The sequence below is a fragment of the Lithobates pipiens genome, unplaced genomic scaffold, assembly GCF_037356315.1.
Source record: "Lithobates pipiens isolate NorthernLeopardFrog02 unplaced genomic scaffold, aLitPip1_a1.2 Scaffold_6, whole genome shotgun sequence".
Taxonomy (NCBI): Eukaryota; Metazoa; Chordata; class Amphibia; order Anura; family Ranidae; genus Lithobates; species Lithobates pipiens.
Window position 1 is genome coordinate 11,067,178 of NW_027507881.1, and position 24,391 is coordinate 11,091,568.

A 24,391-nucleotide genomic window follows, 5' to 3' on the forward strand; every position below is an offset into this window, starting at 1 on the left:
AGCTGGGGGGGGGGGGGTCCCTAAGGCAGGGCTCAAAATTGCTGAAGTCACTAGCCAGGCCTTAAGAGTTACTTGCCACCAGTTGCCCCACCCAACCCCTATCCTGCCCCACCCATAAGTCAGCCCCTAAATACGCCCTTGTAAATTATCTCATGAAATGACACTGTTAAATGTTTTAAGCAGAATAAAGTTCCAAAAATAAATATTAACAACAACTTTAACAATATTAACATAAAGCATATCAGTACCCATCAGTGCAGCCTCACTGTGCCCATCAAATGCAGTTTTATGGTGCCCATGAATGCTGCCTGACTGTGCCCATCAATGCAGCCTCCCTGTGCCCATCAAATGCAGCTTTATGGTGCCCATGAATGCAGTCTCACTGTGCCTATCAATACAGCCTCACTATGCCCATCAATGCACTCTCACTGTGCCCATCAATGCAGCCTCACTATGCCCGTCAATGCAGCCTCACTGTGGCCATCAAATGCAGCTTTACAGTGCCCATAAATGCACTCTCACTGTGCCCATCATTGCAGCCTCGCTGTGCCCATCATTGCAGCCTCGCTGTGCCCGTGAATGCAGCCTCGCTGTGCCCGTGAATGCAGCCTCACTGTGTCCATGAATGCAGCCTCACTGTGTCCATGAATGCAGCCTCACTGTGGCCCATCAATGCAGCCTCACTGTGGCCCATCAATGCAGCTATACTGTGCCCCATCAAATGCAGCCTCACTGTGCCCCATCATCAATACAGACTCACCTGAATGTTGGATCACACGTACAATGGGCATGTCCCGCTGTGTGAGCTGGGTCTGTGTTCGGCGGCGCAGTGTAACAAGGTCCAGCCCCCCTAGACCGGCTTGTTTCATAGGCGGAGCACTGATTCAATCTACTATCACACGAGCCAGTCTAGGGGAGCGGGACCTTGTTACACCACACCGCTGAACACAGACCCAGCTCCGTGACACAGAGCAGGACATGCCCACTGTGTGTGTGATACGCAAGAGGAGAAAGAGAGAGAGAGAGAGAGAGAGAGAGGGGGGGGGGGGAGAGCTACAGCCTCATCTCAGCTCAAAGCGGCGCCAGGGCAGTCTGGCCCTGCTGCTCTGTGTCCTCCAGCTGACAGTTTCCTGGCTGATCACTTCAGCCAGGAAATGGTCAGCCTGGTCCACCCCCGCTCCTCACTTTTTTGAGGGCTGCCCTAAGGGATTACCTTAATTTGCAGGGATTTCCTCTCACTTCCTGTTTGGCTATGGGCAATGTCTACTTGGCTTAATTTCTTCCAGTCACTCGTAAAAAAGTTTTGTTGTCACCTTAGTCACTAATCACACAATAGCAAAGATGGCAATAACAGCCTGTAATTAAGCTGAACGTGCCTACTTTGTATTTTAAAAATTCAGAATTTTTCAAAATAAATCTACCTTTATCTCAGAGTTTTGGAACATCTCCATGGCCTCTTCCACCAGCGCCTCCTCGTACCCAAGTTTACAAAGTCGATCTGTGGCTCCCAGATAACCCAAGACCTGTTGTAAGTGACAGAAAAAACTGCAATGAGAAGGTGTTAAGATACTGGTCTGTTTGGAGAAAAATGAGCATTGCACATGGAATAAAGCTGATGAGGTGACATATAGATTTTTTTTTCCTAGGTGGAAGCCGTATTAAACCTGGGAATAGATTCAGTCCCATCTCATACTAAACTAGTGCTTACGCACATCTTAATGGCAGCGCACTGGAAGACCACTGTTATTCCATCACTCTCAGACACTATTGACCTGATTCAAGCCACATTGCACGTATGGGAAGGACACCAATCTTATAAAGCCTGGTATTCTTGAATTAGATGGTATAGGAAATACACGATATTACCAAAAGTATTGGGACGCCTGCCTTTACACGCGCATTACCTTTAATGGCATCCCAGTTTTAGTCCATACGGTTCAATATTGAGTTGGCCCACCCTTTGCAGCTATAACAGCTTCAACTCTTCTGGGAAGGCTGTCCACAAGGTTTGAACCAGTGCACAATGCAAGGAATGGATTAAAACAGTTTGTTTCAGTTGCATTTACTCTTTGGCTGCATTAGATCTGTGTCCATTATGCATATCTGTCTTATGATGAGCTGAGACAATGGTGATGACATCTTTGAATAATAAAGGCTACTGCAGGGAGGTCGTCTGTCAGTACACAAAGTAAATCAGAGTTTGCCAATGGTGGGAATTACCGTACCGCCATCCAGAGGAGGGAGCTTTGTATAAATATTGGAGATATTCTGTACTGATGTCAAATTTTTAGAGACAGACCTAATTTTTTAAACCTTTTCTTATGCCGCGTACGCACGATCGGAATTCCGGCCAGAAAAAGACCGATGAGAGCTTTTCATCGGAAAATGCGACCATGTGTAGGCACCATCGGAATTTAGCTGTCTGAATTCCCGCCAGCCAAAAATTTATAGCATGTTCTCAATTTTCCCAACGGAAATTCCGATCGTGTGTATGCAATTCCGACACGCCAAAAATCACGCATGCTCAGATTCAACTACGAGACGGAAGCTATTGGCTACTGGCTATTAAACTTCCTTTTTCTAGTCCCGTCGTACGTGTTGTACGTCACCGCGTTATAAATGATCGGAATTTGGTGTGACCGTATGTAGGCAAGACAGCTTGAGCCGAATTCCGTCAGGAAAACCATCAGAGCTTTTTCCGACGATCGTGTGTACGCGGCATCAGGAAATGATCGGCCCTCGCTTTCAGTACTGACCAACTGCACTATAAAATCATTCTTTCTCCGCATATACAGACTGACATACAGGGCCTTGAAAAAGTATTCATATTCCTTGAAATTTTCCAAATTTTTTCATGTTACCACCAAAAACGTAAATGTATTTCATTAGGATTTTATGCGATAGACCAACACAAAGTGGCACATAATTGTGAAGTGGAAGGAAAATTATAAATGTTTTTTTTAAATGTTTTACAAATAAATATGTGAAAAGTGTGGGGGGTACATTTGTATAGCGCCCCCCCGGAGTCAATACTTTGTAGAACCGCCTTTCACTGCAATTACAGCTGCAAATCTTTTTGGGGATGTCTCTACCAGATTTGCACATCTAGAGAGGGACATTTTTCCCATTCTTCTTTGCACAATAGCTCAAGCTCTGTCAGATTGAATGGAGAACGTCCGTGAACAGCAATTTTCAAGTCTTGCCACAGATTCTCAACTGGATTTAGGTCTGGACTTTGACTGGGCCATTCTAAAGCTGCGTACACACGGGCGGACTGTATGGCCTACTTAGTCCATCATACAATCCGACGGACAGTCCGTCATACTTTCGAATGAATGGACTTGACCACACACGGATGCACAAACAGTCCGTCGAAAGCTTGCGCGATGACGTGTACAGCACGTACGACGGGACTAGGAATAGGAAGTCCAATACACAGCAATGCAACCTTTCGCCGTGTAAATCCTTTCTGAGCATGCGCCATTCTTAGTCCGTCGAACTAGCCTACTCACGAGCGGATTGTCCGCTGAAACCAAAGTCTGACGGACAGAATTACGGAAATTCCGAAATACTTAGTACGCCAGACCGCACGTTGAAAAAGTCCGCTGAAGCCCCCACACGAGCGTACTGTCCGCTGAAATGTGTTTCGACGGACTAAGTAGGCCATACAGTCCGCCCGTGTGTACGCGGCCTAACACATGAATTTGCTTTGATTTAAACCATTCCATTGTAGCTCTGGCTGGATGTTTCGGGTCGTTGTCCTGCTGGAAGGTGAACCTCCGCCCCGGTCTCAAGTCTCTTGCAGACTCTAGCAGGTTTTCTTCTAAGATTGCCCTGTATTTGGCTCCATCCATCTCCGCATCAACTCTGACCAAAATAGTTTTTACAAATAAATATCTGAAAAATGTGACGTGCATTTGTGTTCAACCCCCTTTACTCTGTTACCCCTAACTAAAATCGAGTGGAACCAATTGCCTTGAGAAGTTACCTAATTAGTAAATAGCATCATGAAGGCCAAGGAACACACCCAACAGGTCAGGGATAACGTTTTGGAGAAGTTTAAAGCAGGGTTAGGTTATAAAAAAATATCCCAAGCCTTTAACATCTCACGGAGCTCTGTTCAATCCATCATCCGAAAATGGAAAGAGTATGGCACAACTGCAAACCTACCAACTACCATGGCCGTCCACCTAAACTGACCGAGAGCATTCATCAGAGAAGAGCAAAGAGGTCCATGGTAACTCTGGAGGGGCTGCAGAGATCCACAGCTCAGGTGGGAGAATCTGTCCACAGGACAACTATTAGTCGTGCTCTCCACAAATCTGGTCTTTATGGAAGAGTGGCAAGAAGAAAGACATTGGTGAAAGAAAACCATAAGGAGTCCTGTTTGTAGTTTGCGAAAAGCCATGTGGGGGACACAGCAAACATGTGGAAGAAGGTGCTCTGGTCAAATGAGACCAAAATTTACTTTTTGGCCTAAAAGCAAAATGCTGTGCATGGCAGAAAACTAACACTGCACATCACCCTGAACACACCATCCCCACCGTGAAACATGGTGGTGGCAGCATCATGGTGTGGGGATGCTTTGCTTCAGCAGGGACAGGGAAGCTGATCAGAGTTGATGGGAAGATGGATGGAGCCAAATACAGGGCAATCTTAAGCCTCATACACCCGATCGGACTTTGTACAAACTTTCCCGTGGACTTTTGTACAAAGGGCGTAGTCCACAAGTTTGTATTGCATACATACGATCGGACTTTTTGACAACAAACACTAACGTAGTGACGTCACAACGTACCGACGACACTTTAAAAGAGGACGTTCAATGACTCCAGCGCCACCTTTGGTCAACTTCTGTATTGTAGTCTGATCTTTTGCATTGGTTCTGAGCATGCGTGTTTGTACCTTGTACAAAAGTCCGATGCTTTTGCATACACACGATCAGACTTTGCTCCATCGGACTTATGTTGTCAAAAAGTTTGTCCGTTCGCACAGCCAACAAAAGTCTGATGAAAACAGAAAAAGTTTGTCCGATGGAGCGTACACACGGTCAGATGTTGCTCCAAAACAGCTAATTTGCATGTTTGTTGTCAAAAAGTCTGACTGTGTGTACGGGCCTTTAGAAGAAAACCGGTTAGAGTCTGCAAAAGTCTTGACTGGGGCGGAGGTTCACCTTCCAGCAGGACAACGACCCGAAACATACAGCCAGAGCTACAATGGAATGGTTTAGATCTGAGCATATTCATGTGTTAGAATGGCCCAGTCAAAGTCCAGACCTAAATCCAATTGATAATTTGCGGCAAGACTTGAAAATTGCTGTTCACAGACGCTCTCCATCCAATCTGACAGAGCTTGAGCTATTTTGCAAAGAAGAATGGGCAGAAATGTTCCTCTCTAGATATACAAAGCTGGTAGAGACATCCCCAAAAAGACTTGCAGCTGTAATTGCAGCAAAAGGGGGTTCTACAAAGTATTGACTCAGGGGGGCACTATACAAATGTACCCCCCACACTTTTCACATATTTAATTGTAAAACATTTTGAAAACCATTTCTCATTTTCCTTTATATGAAATGGAAGCATATTGCAATAAATACAGTAAGGTATAAAAGTGAAATAAGATGATTCCTACTTATTGTGTTTGGGTTGGATGGAGGTCGATCCATCCATCCAACCCATCATAACAAAAGAATACAAAATGTATTTTGTTTAATTTTAGATGCACACGATTCTAGTCCATATCATCCAATCAGCTTTTTCCATTTCTCTTTGTGGTTTGAACTAGCAGGGATGACTCAGATGCATAGGTAATCTCCCGAAATAATGAATTAACGCATTAGAATGAATAACTTTCGAAACAACGAATATATACGAAACAAATCCAAATATACAAAATTAATCATTCTGACATAATGAATATGATGAAACAAAATTATTCACTTATTGAATGAATCCAAAAATTAAACAAAACACATTTTTCCATCATGCAAACCTTTAGTCTCTAGATTGGTAACTGTAGAAACAATAAGGTCTATATAAAAAATATATTTTCACTTGTCATTTGCAGTCCTCTGTTTATGAACTTCCCCAGCAAAGCTGAGTACATCTAGGCTACATTGCCAATTCGCACACTCCTCACCTAGGGTAAAAAATAACATAAGCTCCATCACCTGGATGATACCCATACTGTTCATCCTACATGGCTGTATTTTCTGCAATGATTTTGGCACGAGTAACAATTTTTTCCATCTTCCCTCCCTTGGTCGCTGGACATGTATGCAGAAATCTGATGGTGGAAAGGGAGTTTGAGGTGCCTGATGCAGAACCTAATGAAAGTAGAAGTCATGCAACATACGCAGAGCCAACACTCATACACTCCAACACAGCCACCATGAGGACATCCACACACACTGTAGTAAATTAGGAGTTTGGGTTGCTCATAGTGCTCCATTTATCACATGAGGGTTTCTTCAGTAGTGATCAACAGACCACTATGGTAAGGTGTTACTGCCTCCTCCTAATGTACTAAACCGTTTGTTGGAACATACTTGCAGCTACCCCTCATTCCCTATAGATTCTTCGAACTCCCATTCTGGAACCTTCCACAACTGCTATTGCTTCTGCTTTCTCTACTTGTTAGTACCTGATTAGTATCTTGAGGAACAGAAAAAAAAAAGTCTCCTTAGCCAGGGCCTCCTTGGTATTTTCTTGAAGATCACTTCCTTCAGCCTCAAGGTTTAGTTCACTTGTGGTGTCTGCTAGCGGGTCATAGGGTTACCATCATGACAGACTTTATTAGTCCTAATGGGACCAAAAATGGAGGTCTTCAAAGTCTACAACCTCACTCTTTTAAATTCTTAATTCAACATTTTATTTATAAAAAAAATATAGAAGAGAAAAAGGGATGAGATTACAAATGTCGAAGCTCTGTGACTTCACTTGACACCGAGAAAATTCTTCTGAAGTGGAGACCACCTAAGGTTAATAATGACACTCTTGAGCCTGCATGGCATGGCTCTTCTCTGCCTTGGTTTCAGGCTGTCATCTCTGGAATGAGTTATAGGACTTTTTTACAATTTATGCAGGCCATACACGGTCGAATTTCGAACAAATTTTCTTTTCAAAATCAGAAAATTCATTTTTTTTGTGATCCGATGTTGCCACCATTGATTTTCGAAATTCGGCCGACCAAGCCTTCAATTTCACCTCATGTTGTTACAGAAAATAATTTTCTTGGCCCGGAATCTTCTTTTCTCTCCGGAAATTTTCTTTTCTTATTCTTATGCGAAATTCATACCAAAATTCTTTGATACGATTTTCGAAAGAAAATTCTTTCAAAATTCGAACCTTGTATGGCCGGCATTAGGTTATGTTGAGGAAACTTGGATAAATCTGAGGATCAGCTTACCTGTTCTAGGCTTTGCCCTCCCATTTTCTGGAGTGCAATCAAAGCTCTGCGCACAGGGTATCCCATGGAAGTCACGGCCTCAATGACATCTTGTTCTTCTTGGCTAAGAGCTTGAAGAACATCCCCTGAGGAGTCGGAGTAATTTTGTCTTGTAGGTGGAAGGCAGGAGTATGGGCTCAAAGACTGAAGGGACAAAAGCAAAAGGTCCTGTAAGACAATTGTTTTTTTTGGTGGCATAATAATGTTGTAGAATGTCGAGTTTTACGCCACAACGAGCTTTAAAATGCAGACATTTCGATTTTTATATGGAGAGAAAATGGAGCTTTAGGCTGGGTTCACATATGAGTCGCCTGTGGCTCACAGCAGGAGTCAGGTCCATCTTGTCCATCCTGGTTCACCGTTTCAGGTACGATTTCAGCCCGAATTTTGGGCTGAATTTGGACCTGAAATGGACCAAAACACGCACCAGACCCCTTGCAGAGATATGTAAACCAGCTCCATAGAGAGCAGGCCAAAATCTCCTGCTATTGCAAATTGGATGCGGAAAAACCACATCCAATTCGCAATGGTGTGAACCCAGCCTCCAACAGAGGAACATTTTAACAGAACAGGTTAAGTACACAGATAATAAATAACAAATCCATAAACAAGAATTTATATTTTAGTGGAAGGCGATGGACCAGCTTATGTTTGATATTTATTTGCCTTTTCTGCCCAGATGTAAAGTTTTACCCCCATTGTGTTCCCACATTGATTTCCTCTGTTTGCTCCTCATGTCCAGTAGTTGAAATAAATAACCAATGCCTTGTTGGCTTCATATTAATAATAGACCTTCTTTCTAGATAATCTGATAAATTTTTATTTCCTGAGAAATATCCTCAAGCAGCATGTGACTTTGAGATCTGCTACTTGAGGATATTTATCCTAAATTGTCTATTACCGATATGATGATATGTATTTAATTTAAATGTACAATACAAAAAATGTATGTATTTAATTTAAATGTACAATACAAAAAAATATATGTATTTAATTTAAATGTACAATACAAAAAAAATATATGTATTTAATTTAAATGTACAATACAAAAGGTACAGGAGGCAAGGCCCTCCTGTACCTTTTGTATTGTACTGTAATTGTGTTGTCCCCCCCCCCTATACATTGTAAAGCCATGCGTAAACTGTTGGCGCTATATAAATCGTGTATAATAATAATAATAATAATAATAATTTAATTTGTTTTTTTCTTATAGTTTTAGCATGTGTTAATTTGCTTCCTATGACATCATGTGGTAAACAATCAAACCTTACCATGTTGGTGGGCTTGTGGCAACGTATTGGTGGGATGGAGCCAGCGCTGTGTGGTCTCTGCGGACAGCAACATGTTGAAGTTGGAGGTGGTGTAGGGCTCAAAGCGCATCCACGACGGTTGCTTCTTTGGTGTTGGCCCTGTGGAGATCCTCTACCTTCAGAGCTTCCCTTATGGGGATGAACCAGTGCTGTAATTCTCTTGTTTGCTGCTTCTACCTCACTCCTAAAACTATGTGGAGGCGTCAAGGACATTCTCTTTTTAACGTGGGATGGTGGAGATTCAGCATGAGAGCAGCAGCATTTGGGTGGAGGGCTTGGCAGGAGGGGAGAAGTACGGGGCCTAGGAGTCCACTGTGGCTGAGGGCTTCTACACAAACGAGCCCTGACTTCTCTCTGCCGAGCTTCTATCTCACTTTCTTCTGAAGAAGAGTATTCATCATCCTCAGAGTAACCATCTTCCTCAAAGAGTCTTTCATTTTTTTCAGTGTTCTCTGTTGCTCCCCGGCTGCTTCCTGGGCGACTAACGTGGACATCAGGTATGCTTAGGCTTCTACTCCTTCGCATAGGCACAGAAGGTCTCTGGGGACTGTTACGTCTGGTCTTAGGAACTCCTTTTCCATCATGCACCATCCAGTATGAAGGAGCTGTGGGCCGGATATTAGATGTGGAGGTTTTTCGACCATACATTTTTTCTACCCAATCCAGGACCTTCCTCTCTACAGAGAAATCGTGCTGCAGCGAAAGATAGAATACAAGGATTGCATGACTTACCTTAGGAAAATATATATATATATATATATATATATATATATTTTTTTTTTTTTTTTTTTACTTTCGCTTAGACACTTATGAAAGTGCATAAGGATGCTTCTGATCAATCAGCAGACACAGAAGACTCCTTTGATTCAAAAGCCTAGACTGAAAACAACGAATGATGGAATCTGATTGGTTGTTGTGATGGGGTAACAGATGTTTTTTTCTTCTTATATGCTAAATCAGTGGTCACCAAAGTGTGGCACTTTGATTGCTTTTATCTGGCCCTTGGGAACTATTCCTCCCACTGATATAAGGCACTATTCGTCCCACTGACAACATCGATAAGGCATCATTCCTCCCACTGACACCACTCATGGGGCACTATTTCTGCCACTGACATCAACAGGACATTATTCTTCCCACTGACACCAATGATGGCTCACCATTCCTCACAATGATATACAGTAAATGTTGGAACACGATTCCTCCCACTGACACCAACGATGGGGTACTATTTCTCCCACTGACACCAACAATGGAGCACTATTGCTTCCACTGACACCAACAATGGAGCACTATTGCTCCCACTGACACCAACAATGGGGCAGTATTCCCCTGACTGATACCAACAACAATGGGGCACTATTCCTCCTACTGACACCAATGATGGTTTACTATTCCTCTCACTAATATAAATGTTGGAACACTATTCTTCGCACTGACACCAACAAAGTAGACACTACTCCTTCCACTGACACCAAGAGGGTAAATATTTCTCCCATTGACATCAATGATAGGGCACTATTCCTCCCACTGATGCCAATGATAGGACACTATTCCTCCCACTGACACCAGTGATGGGGCACTATTCCTCCCACTGACAATAAGGATGGAACACTGTGACGGGAGTCACTTTGGGCAGGGGGCTTGTGGAACCCAGCTAACCTTAGATAGCCCTGGCAACTCCATGTCCAGCTCCCCCGACCCTCCTATGTGCAAGTGACCCAGTGTCTATTAGGGGTATAGGGTGACCGAGAACACCAGTCTGATCTGCACTAATCCTGCATCTTATATGTGTGGTTTGTGATGAAAGAATGAAGGGGTTCTTTCACTTGGGACAGTAATATTTCTGAACAATTTCCTTCAAGAAAATATGAAGATAAATTCCACCTTTGCAGCTGCTGGAGTGCTGTGTGGGCTTGGTCTCATGGACTGTTGTGGACTTTACTAGATCGTTTGAGGTGTGGCTGTATCCCATTGTTCTATTGTTTCTGTCTGCCTTGGGAGCAAAGTATTATGGGATGTATATGCTTATGTGGATTGACTTACATGTTAATGTAACCGTTGTCAGCTGTTAGAGGCTAGAGGGTAGGGGAGGGCAGGGGGGAGTTTCTCCAGCAGCCACTCCTAAAGGCGGGCTGCAGTTGAAAAGTTGAATGTACCTTTGTGTCTCTTGTTACTGGAGGAGGTAAAGTTTACCCCACCCTGTTTCATTATGCAAAGAGGGTGGGTTGTCCCCTGAGTGTATATCTCTTTGTGCCTGTGTTTGAATAAAGAGTCTGATGTTTTCCACCCTACACGAATGTCCCGACAAGTGACTGGGTGGGCAAAGGGGTCTTGGATCTTGCTGATACCAGACAAAGGAAGCGTATACGGTGGACAGACACTTCTCGAACACATTGGTCTTTGACAAAACACTATTCCTCCCATGGCACTATTCCTCCCACTGACACCAATTATGGGGCACTATTCCTCCCACTGACACCAATGATGGGGCACTATTCCTCCTCCTACTAACCACAAACATTGTTTATTGACACTGGGGCAGTTTCTACTCCCACTGGCCACAGTCCAGTCCTCCAAAAAATCTGAAGAACAGTCCCTTTGTTTGGAAAGTTTGAAGACCCCTGTACTAAATGAAGCCCACTGCTGTTAAGTGAATGTTGCAATGTTTTTATAGAGAATACAAGACCTTCTAATTTACCACAAAGAAATATAACTACTGATATGGAACACAGGTCCCCGGGGAATCTATATATTGATCTTACATTGGACTGGCTCAGGGTTTGGTTATTCTCTTGTCCCAGTCAGCTCCTTCTCTAAAAAAAAGCTTGATTTCCCATATTATACCATGTTTTCCCAATAGACATATGTGGGTGAGATTTTTTTTAAACAATACACTTGTATTGAAAGTTATTAATTAACAAAACAAATTGTCATTTACTTTAGTCATATGTGTCAAACTTAGTTACATTGATTTAAAAAGGTTTTGCGTAAGTATATAATACTTGATAACCTGAACCAGTCTACCCCTAATGGGTTCAAACTGTAGGCATGGACAGGTCACCAAATTAACTAGATAGTTGGGTTCAAAAAATAAAACCGGAAACAAAACTTACAAATCAGATTGAAAAGGTAGGTCCAGGATGCTAGACTACATCAAAGATATGCACATATATGGCTTAAAGGTACTTCAAAATGAAGTATAAGTTACAAGTTACAATCTTTTAAGTAGTTGGATGCTCTAGGATGGGATAGCCAGGTATTCCATTTTTTTTTAATATGATGGTGTAGTAGTTTTTATAAGCAAGCATAAGTTCGTACTGAGCTTGAATATTTAGTCTGGCTATAGCTGTTGATAAATTGGGTGCGTCCCTGGATTTCCAGAGGTTGGTTATAGTGAGCCTTGCCACTACTAGTGTAGGGATATTGTTCTAAACATTGTAGGGTATATGTCCAAATTTAGGCCTGAGTAAGGCTGTGGCCAGAGTAAGTTTGGTTAGATTTCCCATAAGGTCTGCTATTAAGGAAGTTATTGAGTTCCAGAAGTTTTGCAAGTTTTTACAGCTCCATAATATGTGCAGAAGGTTACCTGTCTGTTCGGTACATCTCCAACATATGTCAGATGTAGAGGGATACATTTTTGTATGTGGTCAAATACCATCTATTCAGTATTTTTTGTGCATTATCCCAGTGTTAAATACACACGGAAGATTTACTGGATATATGAATGGCTTTTTTCCATTGCTATATGTGGGTGAGATTTAAGACTTTTTTTTTACTGACCAACAACGTAAAGTTACTGCTGTGGAAAGTGCAATAATCCATAGCAACTTATCTTTCTACTGAAGTCTGCTCTCTGATTGATTGAAATTGGACTGGACTCTTCTAAGCACCTTACGGAATAAGCTTGTGTGATGCAGTGCGCCTATGCTATGTCATTGCTAATTGTTTTTTATGCCTATTGAGGAAGGATGTCTATAAAATTAGAAAATCAGAGATTGCAGACCTAATAGAGGAGTGGAGGGTCAAAGAGTGTGGACAGTAGTGGCTGCCTGTCCATTAGGGGCACACGGGCGCCACCCCCGCATCTATGTGTCCGGCCCCCTGATCTACATGCAGGGCGCTGGATGCATCGATTTCAATGGGGGGGGAATTAGAGCCAGAGGCTGCACCCCACTCCCACCCAGGTGAGTGACCGTAGCGAATGCATATGCGCTATTTTCACACCAATTCTTCTGAGACCAGTTTCCCGATTGGCCTAAAGGAGAAGCGTTACAATTGGCTGAGGGAGGAGACAGAAGCCACCGTGATGCCTGTGGAGGAGAGTAGGGGAAGGGGAAGCCACGCCTGTCTCCTGGTTGAAGAGCTGCTCGCCATAGATGGGGTAAGTGCTCCGGTGCTCCCGGTGACCCGACCAACCGGAAGGGGGGGGGGGGTATGGGCTACCCCGACCAACCAGAGGGGGGGGGGGCTGTGGGTGCACTGTTTGCCCCCGCCCCCCCAAAAAAATTTAACATCAGCCGCCACTGGTGAACTGGATATATTGTTGGCTGCGGATATGCTGCAGAAGTCAATAGAAAACTGGGAACATGTTCGATAAGGCTGGTAGAGATCAATACTATTACCCTAATCCATAGTTGCCAACATTCTCAAAAAATGTTTAGGGACACTTTTTTTGTAGGCGGAGTATTATTTTAATTAGGGGCGGGCATTCATTTGCTGGAGTGGTCTAGTAGGAGAGAAAAAATGCAGCAACAAATGGGCGTAGTTTCAATTAAAAGGAAAAAAATTGAAAGAGAGAAGGAGAGAGAAAAAAAGAAAGCAAAAAAGAGAGGGGGAGAGAAAGAAAGAGACAGAGGGATGGAAGGAGAGAGAGAGGGTGATGGGGGGGGGGGGGGGAAAGAAAGAAAAAGAAAGAAAGAAAGAGGGATGGAGGGAGAGAGAGAAGGAAAGTAGCTAGCTGAAGTTTTCTGTTACATCCCTCCCTCTCCCTCCATCAGCCAGTCCCAACTCCCAGCCCACCCAGCTTACTATGTGTGCAGCCTGAGATGACACCTTTGCCAACCATCCGACCATGCTTGCACCACACCGGGTGACGGTAGAGTGGTGCGACCTTTTTATGGGGAGTCAAACCCCCCCCCCCCCAGCCCAGTCCGCCCCTGCCCATGACAAAGCCTACTTTTTGGGATTCAGCCCGGGACAGGCTCAGACCGGGACCCATCAAATCGGGGCTGTTGGCAACTACGCTAATCAATGTTCCCACTACAGACTGCTGAGGTCCGAGGGCCGCACATCATATACCAAAGGGCCCTCATGTTGAGCACCAGAGTTATAGGCAAGCTAGAAAACCTATGGCGATTCCTTTGATATCTAATTAGGCATAGGTTATGTCATGCACATGGCTGTATGGGGATTTTTCTTGACATACACTACACCATACATACACATTGGATGTAAAAACATTGAGGGATCTAATCATTCCTGATTAACCACTTGCCGACTGCTGTCAGCACATATACGTCGGCAGAATGGCACGGCTAGGCAAAGTAACGTACCCGTATGTTACTTTAAATTTCACGCATGTGACCGTGCCCGTGGGACCCGCAGACTCGATCGCCGCGGGAATACCCGCAATTGTGTCACGGAGCTTGTTTACATCGGCATCTCCCCGTTCTGCCTAGTGACAGACCACTGATCGTCTGCTCCCTGTCATCGGGAGCAGCGATCAGTGCCGCGTCACACACAGCCCATCCCCCAGACATTTAGAAACAATCCCCCAGGACACACTTAACCCCTCCCCACCCCCTAGTGGTTAACCCCTTCACTGCCAGTGACATTTTTACAGTAATCAATGCAATTTTATAGCATTGATCACTGTATTAATGCCAATGGTCCCAAAAATGTATCAAAATTGTCCGATGTGTCCGCAATAATGTCACAGTCACAATCAAAATTGCTGATCGCCACCATTACTAGTAAAAAAAAAAAAAATTATAAAAATGGCATAAACCGATCCCCTATTTTGTAGATGCTATAACTATTGCGCAAACCAATCAATAATCGCTTATTTTGCTTTGTTTTAAACAAAAATATGCAGAAGAATACGTATCGGCCTAAACTGAGGAAAAACATGTTTTTTATATATTTTTGGGGGATATTTATCATAGCAAAAAGTAAAAAATAATGCGTTTTTTTCAAAATTGTCGCTCTTTTTTTGTTTATAGCGCAAAAAAATAAAAACCGCCGGGGGTGATTAAATACCACTAAAAGAAAGCTCTATTTGTGGGAAAAAAAGGACGTCAATTTTGTTTGGGGGCCATGTCGCACGACCGCACAATTGTCAGTTAAAACGATGCAGTGCCGAATCGCAAAAAGTGCTCTGGTCAGGAAGGGGGTATATCCTCCCGGGGCTGAAGTGGTTAAATAGATCTTATAATGTGTACCATGTTGCTACAATCAGCAGAATGTACCATCCATCACTATTAATACACCTGCTGTATGCCTCTCTGACTTACCAGAGTACACATCAATATCTCACTGCAGTCTGGGACATTGACATCTGAGAGGTTAGGGGTCCCATCGCTGGAAGAGGAGAGAGGTATGAATCCGTCATAGAATTTGAATGGCACGTCATCCAGGTAACTCATTACTCTGGGGATTCCAATGGGTGAAACCTAAACAATGATAAATAAATTAATGTCTTCTGGTAGAAGGGTATGATTCTTATTCATCGCGTAATAACTGGACTGTTCATGATCGTGTATCTTTCATCTTTCTTTTACGAAATGACAGCAACAACAAAAAAATAGCCCCATCTTAGTCCACCATATCCTAGGGCAGTGGTGGTCAACTTTCTTAATATGGGAGCCTCAAGTGCGGCCCCTAACATCACCAAAGGGCCACACATAGAATTCAAGGAATATTCAGTGTCAGAGACAGCAGACACACAACATGATATAGTCAAAGACTATGGGCATTAAACAAGCGATGGTCAAAGACTATGGGCATTAAACAAGCGATGGTCAAACACTATGGGTATGATACAAGAGATGGTTAAAAACTATGGACATGATACAAGAGATGGTTAAAGACTGTGGACATCATACAAGAGATGGTCAGAGACTGCAGACATGATACAAGAGATGGTCAGAGACTGCAGACATGATACAAGAGATGGTCAGAGACTGGAGACAGGATACAAGAGATGGTCAAAGAGTGCAGACATGATAAAGGAGATAATTGGAGACTGCAGATATAACACTGAAGATGGTCAGAGACTGTAGACATATTACTGCAGACATGATATAGGAGATGGTCAGAGACTGCAGACATGATGCAAGAGATGATCAGGGACTGTGGACATGCTGTAGGACAAGGGTGTTCAACTAGTGGCACGCGGAGCCCTCAATCCAGGAAAGCACATGCCCATGCTCTGGGATGGTGGGTCAGGAAGCCCAGATTGCAACGCGCCATCCCGGAGCATCACAGTGCATGGAGCCAACGGCAGCGGAAGATGCTTCATCTGTCCCAGGCTGAGTGATACCAAATGCACTTTGCCTGGGACCTTTCTAGCAGCCTGGAGAGCGATGTCAGCAGAAGATGGAAGAGGAAAAGTTCAGTGCATTAACCATTTGCTGACCACTCACAGTTAATTTACTGCAGGTGGGTGCTATGTATAGGCAAAGCAACGTAACCGTATGTTATTTTGCCTGTACAGACTCAGGGGGGCACCAGGCGACCACCCCAGCGTGCTACTGCTGTATACGCTGGACACAGTGCAATATGGATTCTGGTACTAATCTGAAGATTAATAAATAATCAATGACCTATTACAGTGGAATAATCAGGTATATACACTTGTGCTCATAAGTAGTGATGGACGAACCTCTGACGGCACGTTTCGCGGACCGCGAACGAGGCCGATAGTTCGCGAACCGTAACGTTGGCGGCGGGGCCCCATTGACTTCAATGGGAGGCGAACTTTGCAAACCTACAGGTCAAATTTGCAGCCACAAAATAATTACTAGCTGTGCAAACATAGTCCCACCACATGGCCAATGACATAACACATGTATGAGGTGAATCTGGGATCGACAACTACAAGCATTCTTTTTTTATATGTGAAATTGTTGTGACAATTCAGGACTGTGGAGCGCATGAAGGCAATGGAGGAGAGGGAAGGTCAGGGTAGGCAAAGAAGAGGGTGCAGGAGATGATCCCCAGCAGCGTGACATACAGCAATGACACCTGCACCGTGATAGAGAGCACTGACATCAGCAGTGTGACATAAAGCAATGACACCTGCACCGTGATAGAGTCATCTGACACCAGCACCGTGATAGAGATCACTGACATCAGCAGCGTGACATAAAGCACTAACACCAGCACCGTGATATACAGCACTGACAGCAGCACCGTGATAGAGAGCACTGACATCAGCAGCGTGACATACAGCAATGACACCTGCACCGTGATAGAGTCATCTGACACCAGCACCGTGATAGAGATCACTGACATCAGCAGCGTGACATAAAGCACTAACACCAGCACCGTGATATACAGCACTGACAGCAGCACCGTGATAGAGAGCACTGACATCAGCAGCGTGACATACAGCAATGACACCTGCACCGTGATAGAGTGATCTGACACCAGCACCGTGATAGAGAGCACTGACATCAGCAGCGTGACATAAAGCACTGACACCAGCACCGTGATATACAGCACTGACAGCAGCACCGTGATAGAGAGCACTGACATCAGCAGCGTGACATACAGCAATGACACCTGCACCGTGATAGAGTGATCTGACACCAGCACCGTGATAGAGACACCTGACACCTGCACCGTAAGCAGCCCCAGGAGGAAGTCAGCATAGCACAGGGATGGTGGGAGCCCCTCATAATGAGCATAGCACAGGGATGGTGGGAGCCCCTCATAATGAGCATAGCACAGGGATGGTGGGAGCCCCTCATAATATGCACAGCAGAGGTACAGCCCCAGGAGGAAGTCAGCACAGCACAGGGATGGTGGGAGCCCCTCATAATAAGCAGCCCCCGGAGGATGTCAGCATAGCACAGGGATGGTGGGAGCCCCTCATAATAAGCAGCCCCAGGAGGAAGTCAGCACAGGGATGGTGGGAGCCCCTCATAATGATCATAGCACAGGGATGGTGGGAGCCCCTCATAATATGCACAGCAGAGGTACAGCCCCAGGAGGAAGTCAGCACAGCACAGGGATGGTGGGAGCCCCTCATAATAAGCAGCCCCAGGAGGAAGTCAGCACAGCACAGGGATGGTGGGAGCCCCTCATAATAAGCAGCCCCAGTTGAAATAGGACACCGCTCAACCTCTTCAAACAGGAGGGTATGGACATATAGTACGGTGTGCTTTTTTTGGACAAGGAAGTGAGCCAAATGAAGAAAGAAGGTCTGTGTGCTTGATTAAAAAAATCGTTTATAGACATATACATGGTCTACTGGTCACATGTGTTGAATTCCTCCGAGATCCATGCCTCATTCATTTTTAGAAATGGGAGGTAGTTAGCACTGTCGTGAGCTAGGCGAGTACGCTTATCGGTCACGATCCCCCCTGCTGCGTTGAACGTCCTTTTCGGACAGGACACTGGACGAGGGGCAAGCCAACAGTTCGATTGCAAATTGGGCAAGCTCTGGACAGAGGTCAAGCCTGCCCACCCAGTAGTCCAGGGGTTCATCACTCCTCGGATGACACCTGTCGATGGGTCGGCTGAAAGAATGACCTCATATCCGAAGTCACCAACACATCTTCAAACCGGCCTCTTCTTGCAGGCGCTGTTGGATTGGTACCCGCAACTCCTTCTCTGGGAGTGGGAATTGCTCCTCTGCCAGCGCACGCAAAAGCAGAATGCAGCATTTCTCGAAGCAAGGCCTGGAAGTGCTGCATTCTGACAGCCCTCTGTGACGGCGGTAACATTCCCGCCATTTTGTGTTTGTCCCGGGGTCTAAGTACGTTGCCACCCAGTACTGGTCCTTGACCCTTATGCTTTTTATACGGGGGTCCCTATTAAAACACTGGAGCATGAAGGCCCCCATTTGCACTAAACTGGAAGCGGTGTGGTGGCCTGGCTCCTGCTCATCATCCAGGATAATGTCGTCCTCTTCATTCTCCTCTCCCCATCCAAGCACAACAACAGGGGTCCCAGAAAGGTTTAAAGCATGCTCTTCTTGCTCCTCCTCATCCGCCCCGGCACCATCCTCCTCTGACTCCTCTTCAGACTCCTGTTGTTGACTTGTCTCAGATAGAGTAGCCCCCCCTGGGAATTCATCCAGCATTGCGACTTCCTCATCTTCCCGCTCCTGCTCCTCCACAGCTTGATCAATGACACGATGCAATGCACGCTCCATAAAGAAGGCATAAGGTACCATGTCACTGATGGCGCCATGGCTGTGACTGACCAGTTTGGTGATCTCCTCAAATGGCCGCAGAAGTCTGCATGCGTCGCGCATGAGCAGCCACTGGCGCGGTGAAAAAAACCCCCAGCACCCCAGAACCTGTTCTGCCGCAGAGTTCATACAGGTAGACGTTAACTGCACGTTTCTGCTGGAGCAGCCTATCAAGCATATAGAAGGTTGAGTTCCATCGCGTCGGGCAATCGCAAAAATAAGACGTCTGACCGGCAGATTGTGTCGCCGCTGAATGTCAGCAAGGCGTGCCATGGCCCTGTAAGATCTTCTGAAATGGGCCGAGATTTTCCTTGCCTGCCGCAAGATGTCCTGGACCCCAGGGTATTTGACAACGAATCACTGCACGACCAAGTTTAAGACGTGTGCCATGCATGGCACGTGCGTGATTTTGCCCTGTTTTAATGCGTTAAGCAGATTGGCACCGTTATCACACACCACTTTACCAACTGTCAAATTGAGCGGTGTTAGCCACTGATCTGCCTGTGAACGCAAAGCTGAAAGGAGTGCCGGGCCAGTGTGGCTCTTGGCTTCCAGGCACAACAGACGCAGCAAGGCATGGCAACGTCTCACCTGGCATGTCGAATAGGTTCTGGGGAGCTTGGGCGGCGCAGCGGAAAAGGAGGAGTCAGCCGAGGAGGAGAGGGAGGAGGATGAAGTAGGAGGAGGAGGAGGAGAAGAAGAGCCAGGCCTGCATGCAATCCGTGGTGGTAAAACCAAATCTACACGGGTGCCACGGGTTACATGCTTGATGGCCGTCAGAAGGTTCACCCAGTGGGCAGTAAAAGTGATATACCTTCCCTGCCCGTGTTTGCTAGACCACGTGTCTGTGGTCAGATGTATCTTGGCACCGACACTGTGTGCCAGAGATACATTCACTTGCCGCTGAACATGGCCATATAGCTCTGGGATGCCCTTCTCTGAGAAATACTTCCTTCCTGGGACCTTCCATTGTGGTGTTCCAATGGCCACAAATTTTCGAAAGGCCTCCGAGTCCACCAATTTATATGGCAGTAGTTGGCAGGCTATCAGTTCTGACAAGCCAGCCGTCAACCGTTGGGCAAGAGGGTTATCCGGCGTCATCATTTTTTTACACTCGAACATTAGGCCCACGGAAGCCTGCCTTTTTGCAGAAAAACGTGAGCTTGGCGTGATGGAAGGTGGAGTGGAGGACAATTGTGAGGAGAGAGGAGAAGGAGAAGTAGAAGACGAGGCTGGACGGTGAGAGCCTGGAGTGTGGCTTTGTGTGTTCCGTTGCTCCCACTGGGCTCGGTGATGGCTGCTCATGTCCCTTCTTAAGGCGGTCGTCCCTAGGTGAGTGTTGGGCTTACTGCGACTAATGCGTTGACTGCAAAGATTGCAGATGGCAACGCTATTGTCAGCAGCGGACATGTTAAAAAAAGCCCACACTGCGGAGCCATGTGCCGGTGTCCTGGGAGTGCCAGATGTGACCGTACGTGGTCGATGACTCGCTTCTGATACATTAGCAGTCTGCTTTGTCCCTCCTGTGCAATGTAAGTTATTCCTGCTTCTCCTCCCTATCTGCTGGTCCATATCTCCCTCTGAACTCCCCTCCTCTTCCTCTCTTGTGGGCACCCACGTGACATCACTAGACACGTCATCATCGACGTCACCTTCCCCACCGCTATAAGTAGAGATCTCGGAGTAGGCAGCAACACCGGGGACCAACCTCCTCCTTGGGCTGATCTGGGTACTGTCGTCAGACTGCTGAGTAGCGGTTGTTGCTACCTCCTCTTCCTGATCCAATACCAAGAGTGGCTGCGCATCAGAAATGTCTTGATATGGATCGGAAAATAATTCCTGTGACTCAAGCGGAAGGTATGTGGTGGTGGTGGTGGTAGTGTTGTTGGTGGTAGTGTCTTTGGGGGTGCACATAGCAGAGAGTGAAGAAGAGGGTGCAGATCGAGAGGATGAGGAGGGTGCAGAAGAGTAAGGCTGAGTGAGCCACTCAACCAAGTCTGGTGCATCCTTTAAAGTAATTGAACGCACCTTCTGCAACTTCCCACTTTGGCTCAAGCCTGTTGCTCCTGCCCTACCCCTACCACCCCTGCGGAAGGGCCTGCCTCTTCCTCTGCCTGTCATTTTTTAAATGACCCTGTGACAAAACTCTCAGTCCCTATACTGATAAAGGACTGCTGCAGTATAGGGCAGCAGTCAGACTCAGCAGTAGTGCACCTCAACCCTATGTGTTGTGGACCTATACTAGTCCTTAAGGAATAGCAGACTGTACCGCACTCAACCCTATGTACTGTAGCACCCTAGACCTTACCAGTCTTTATAAGGACCTTTGTGGAACAAGTTGGTTGTGAATGATTAGCAGACTGTACCTCAGTCCCTATACTGATAAAGGACTGCTGCAGTATAGGGCAGCAGTCAGACTCAGCAGTAGTGCACCTCAACCCTATGTGTTGTGGACCTATACCAGTCCTTAACCACTTCCCACCCGGCCAATGCACATATACGGCCGGGTGGGAGCCGCCTACTCCTGATAGGACGTTCAGGAACGTCATTCAGGAGTAGCGGGATCGCCCGCGCAGCGGCGCGATCCCGATGCGCCCGTGTCACCCGGACACGGCGCATCTCAGATCGGCAGGAGGGCTCTGTGATTGGCCCTCCTGATCACATGACGGCCGTGTCCAATCACGGCCGTCATGTGATGTAAACAAACAGCCGGTTGCTAGGCAATCGGCTCCTCCTCTCCTCACACGGAAGTCACCGCTGAGGAGAGGAGAGCAGATCGCTGCAGCCGGCTGCTGATCAGTGAGTATGGGCTGCTTTTTACAGCTTTTTACTCACAGATCACCAGTCTAGTGTACACAGTAAACACACCACACAGTAAACACACCACACAGTATAAACACAATGTCCCCACACATGTCCCCAAAACATACATGTCCCCAAATAATAAAAACACATGTCCCTAATAATAAAAACATGTCCCCCACATATGTCCCACTAAAATCACATGTCCCAATGATTATCTGCACACATATGTACGTGATCACCTGCACACATATGTACATGATCATTTGCGTACATATGTCCGTGATCACACAAACCAATTATTATACACTTAACGGATTTTTTTTTACCAAAAACATGTAGCAGAATACATTTTGGCTTAAATTTATGACAAAATTTGATTTTATTGGATTTTTATTGAAGTAGAAAAAAGAAAATATTGTTTTTTTTTTCCAAATTTCCGCTTTTTTGCGCTTATATCGCAAAAAATAAAAAACGGAGTCGTGAATAAATACCACCAAAATAAAGCTCTATTTGTGCGAACAAAATGATAAAAATTTAATTTGGGTACAGTGTAGCATGACCGCACAATTGTCACTGAAAGCGCTAGAGCGCTGAAAGCTGAAAATTGGGCTGGGAAGGAAGGGGGCGAAAGTGCCCTGTATTGAAGTGGTTAAGGAATAGCAGACTGTACCTCACTCAACCCTATGTACTGTAGCACCCTATACCTTACCAGTCCTTATAAGGACCTTTGTGGAACAAGTAGGTTGTGAATGATTAGCAGACTGTACCTCAGTCCCTATACTGATAAAGGACTGCTGCAGTATAGGGCAGCAGTCAGACTCAGCAGTAGTGCACCTCAACCCTATGTGTTGTGGACCTATACCAGTCCTTAAGGAATAGCAGACTGTACCTCACTCAACCCTATGTACTGTAGCACCCTAGACCTTACCAGTCCTTATAAGGACCTTTGTGGAACAAGTAGGTTGTGAATGATTAGCAGACTGTACCTCAGTCCCTATACTCATAAAGGACTACTGCAGCAGAAGGGCAGCAGTCAAGTATAATATTCTTTCTATATTTGGAAGAAAGAATATTATACGTGTACAAGCCTATTACCATACCAGTCCTGAAAAGAACCTTTGTGGATCTAATAGTAACAGCTACTGATTAAACTGACTGTCCCTCACTGCCTCACACATAGCTTCCTGCCTGTCCCTATTTAAACTGACAAAACAGAGGCTGCTGGAACAATAACTTGAATAGCACTTTTGTGGACCTAATAGTAACAGCTAATGATTAAACTGACTGTCCCTGCAGCACACAGCGTCCTGTCACTCTCTCTACACTGACAAGAGACAGGCTGCTGCAACAATCAGTAGCACAGCAGTGCCTCAAACCTATATCAGGAACTACACCTAACACCTATACAAGTCCTGAAAAGAACTTTTGTGGACCAAATAGCTAGCGATTTGGGTCACTGCAATCTCTCCCTGCTCCACACAGCAACCTCTCCCTATAGTGACAGAAGAAAGAATGTAAAATGGCCGCCGGATCGGGTCTATTTATAAGTTAGGGGGAATGTCCAAGTGTCCATGTGCTGTAATGTCTCAATTGGCTGTCCTGTACCCCATGATGGATGTGTCATCAGGTCAAAGTTCTTTTACACAGTAAACACGGAAGTCCGCCGGGCGAACGGCGGCAATAGTCCGCCGATCGGGCGGACGGCGAACAGCCGAAATTCGCCGCAAAACGACCGCCGGGCGAACCGTTCGGCCATCCCTACACATAAGTTTACATACCCTGGCAGATTTTATCATTTCTTGCCCATTTTTCAGAGAATATGAATAACACAAAAACTTTTCTCACTCATAGTTAGGGTTTGGGTGAAGCCATTTATTATCAGTCAACTGTGTTTACTCTTTTTAAATGCTAATGGCAACAGAAACTACCCAAATGACCCTGATCAAAAGTTTACATACCCCAGTTCATAAAGGGAAGCTCCACACATTTAGAAGTCAGCAGCTACAAAAAGTGTAGCTGCAGACTTTTAATAATCAGACACGCAGCTGTCCCATGGTCCAGCGATGGGGGCCCACAAAGCCCCTCTCCTTTCCCCTCCATGGCCTCGGCATTCTAACTGTGAGTAGATTAAAAATTAGGATTGTTCAGCTGGCTGATGAAACCCATTTGTGCCTAATGGTACATCCAGCCCTAGCTGTGTTTACTCCGCATAGTGGCACTGCTTGGCATCGGGCAGAATAAAACACAAATCTCTTATCTGTCAGATGTTCCTGGCAGGATTGCTGCTGAAATGATGTTGATATTTTTATTGAATCCTCCTGTTATGTTTCTCATCAGAACACCTTACCTAATATTTTAATGACAGCAAGCGAGTAAACAGTGTTTGCAACATTCACTTTAATTAGAA

At 45.4% G+C, this 24,391-nt stretch overlaps 1 protein-coding gene across 3 annotated transcripts in view; it reads right to left on the reverse strand.

Annotated features, from left to right (window-relative positions):
- Positions 1–24,391, reverse strand: part of LOC143958229 (ubiquitin-associated protein 1-like) — a 70,844-nt gene that overhangs the window by 26,726 nt on the left and 19,727 nt on the right. Inside the window, exons 2-5 of one of the 3 annotated variants that reach the window (XM_077467739.1) lie at positions 15,272–15,430; positions 8,718–9,449; positions 7,408–7,590; positions 1,422–1,523 (exon numbers count right to left, since the gene is read on the reverse strand). In XM_077467739.1, coding sequence (XP_077323865.1) covers positions 1,422–1,523; positions 7,408–7,590; positions 8,718–9,449; positions 15,272–15,403 — 1,149 coding nt within the window. In that variant the 5' untranslated portion in view covers positions 15,404–15,430. The remainder of the gene's footprint in view (positions 1–1,421; positions 1,524–7,407; positions 7,591–8,717; positions 9,450–15,271; positions 15,431–24,391) is intronic. The other 2 variants (XM_077467742.1, XM_077467740.1) reach the window with 2 other exon arrangements.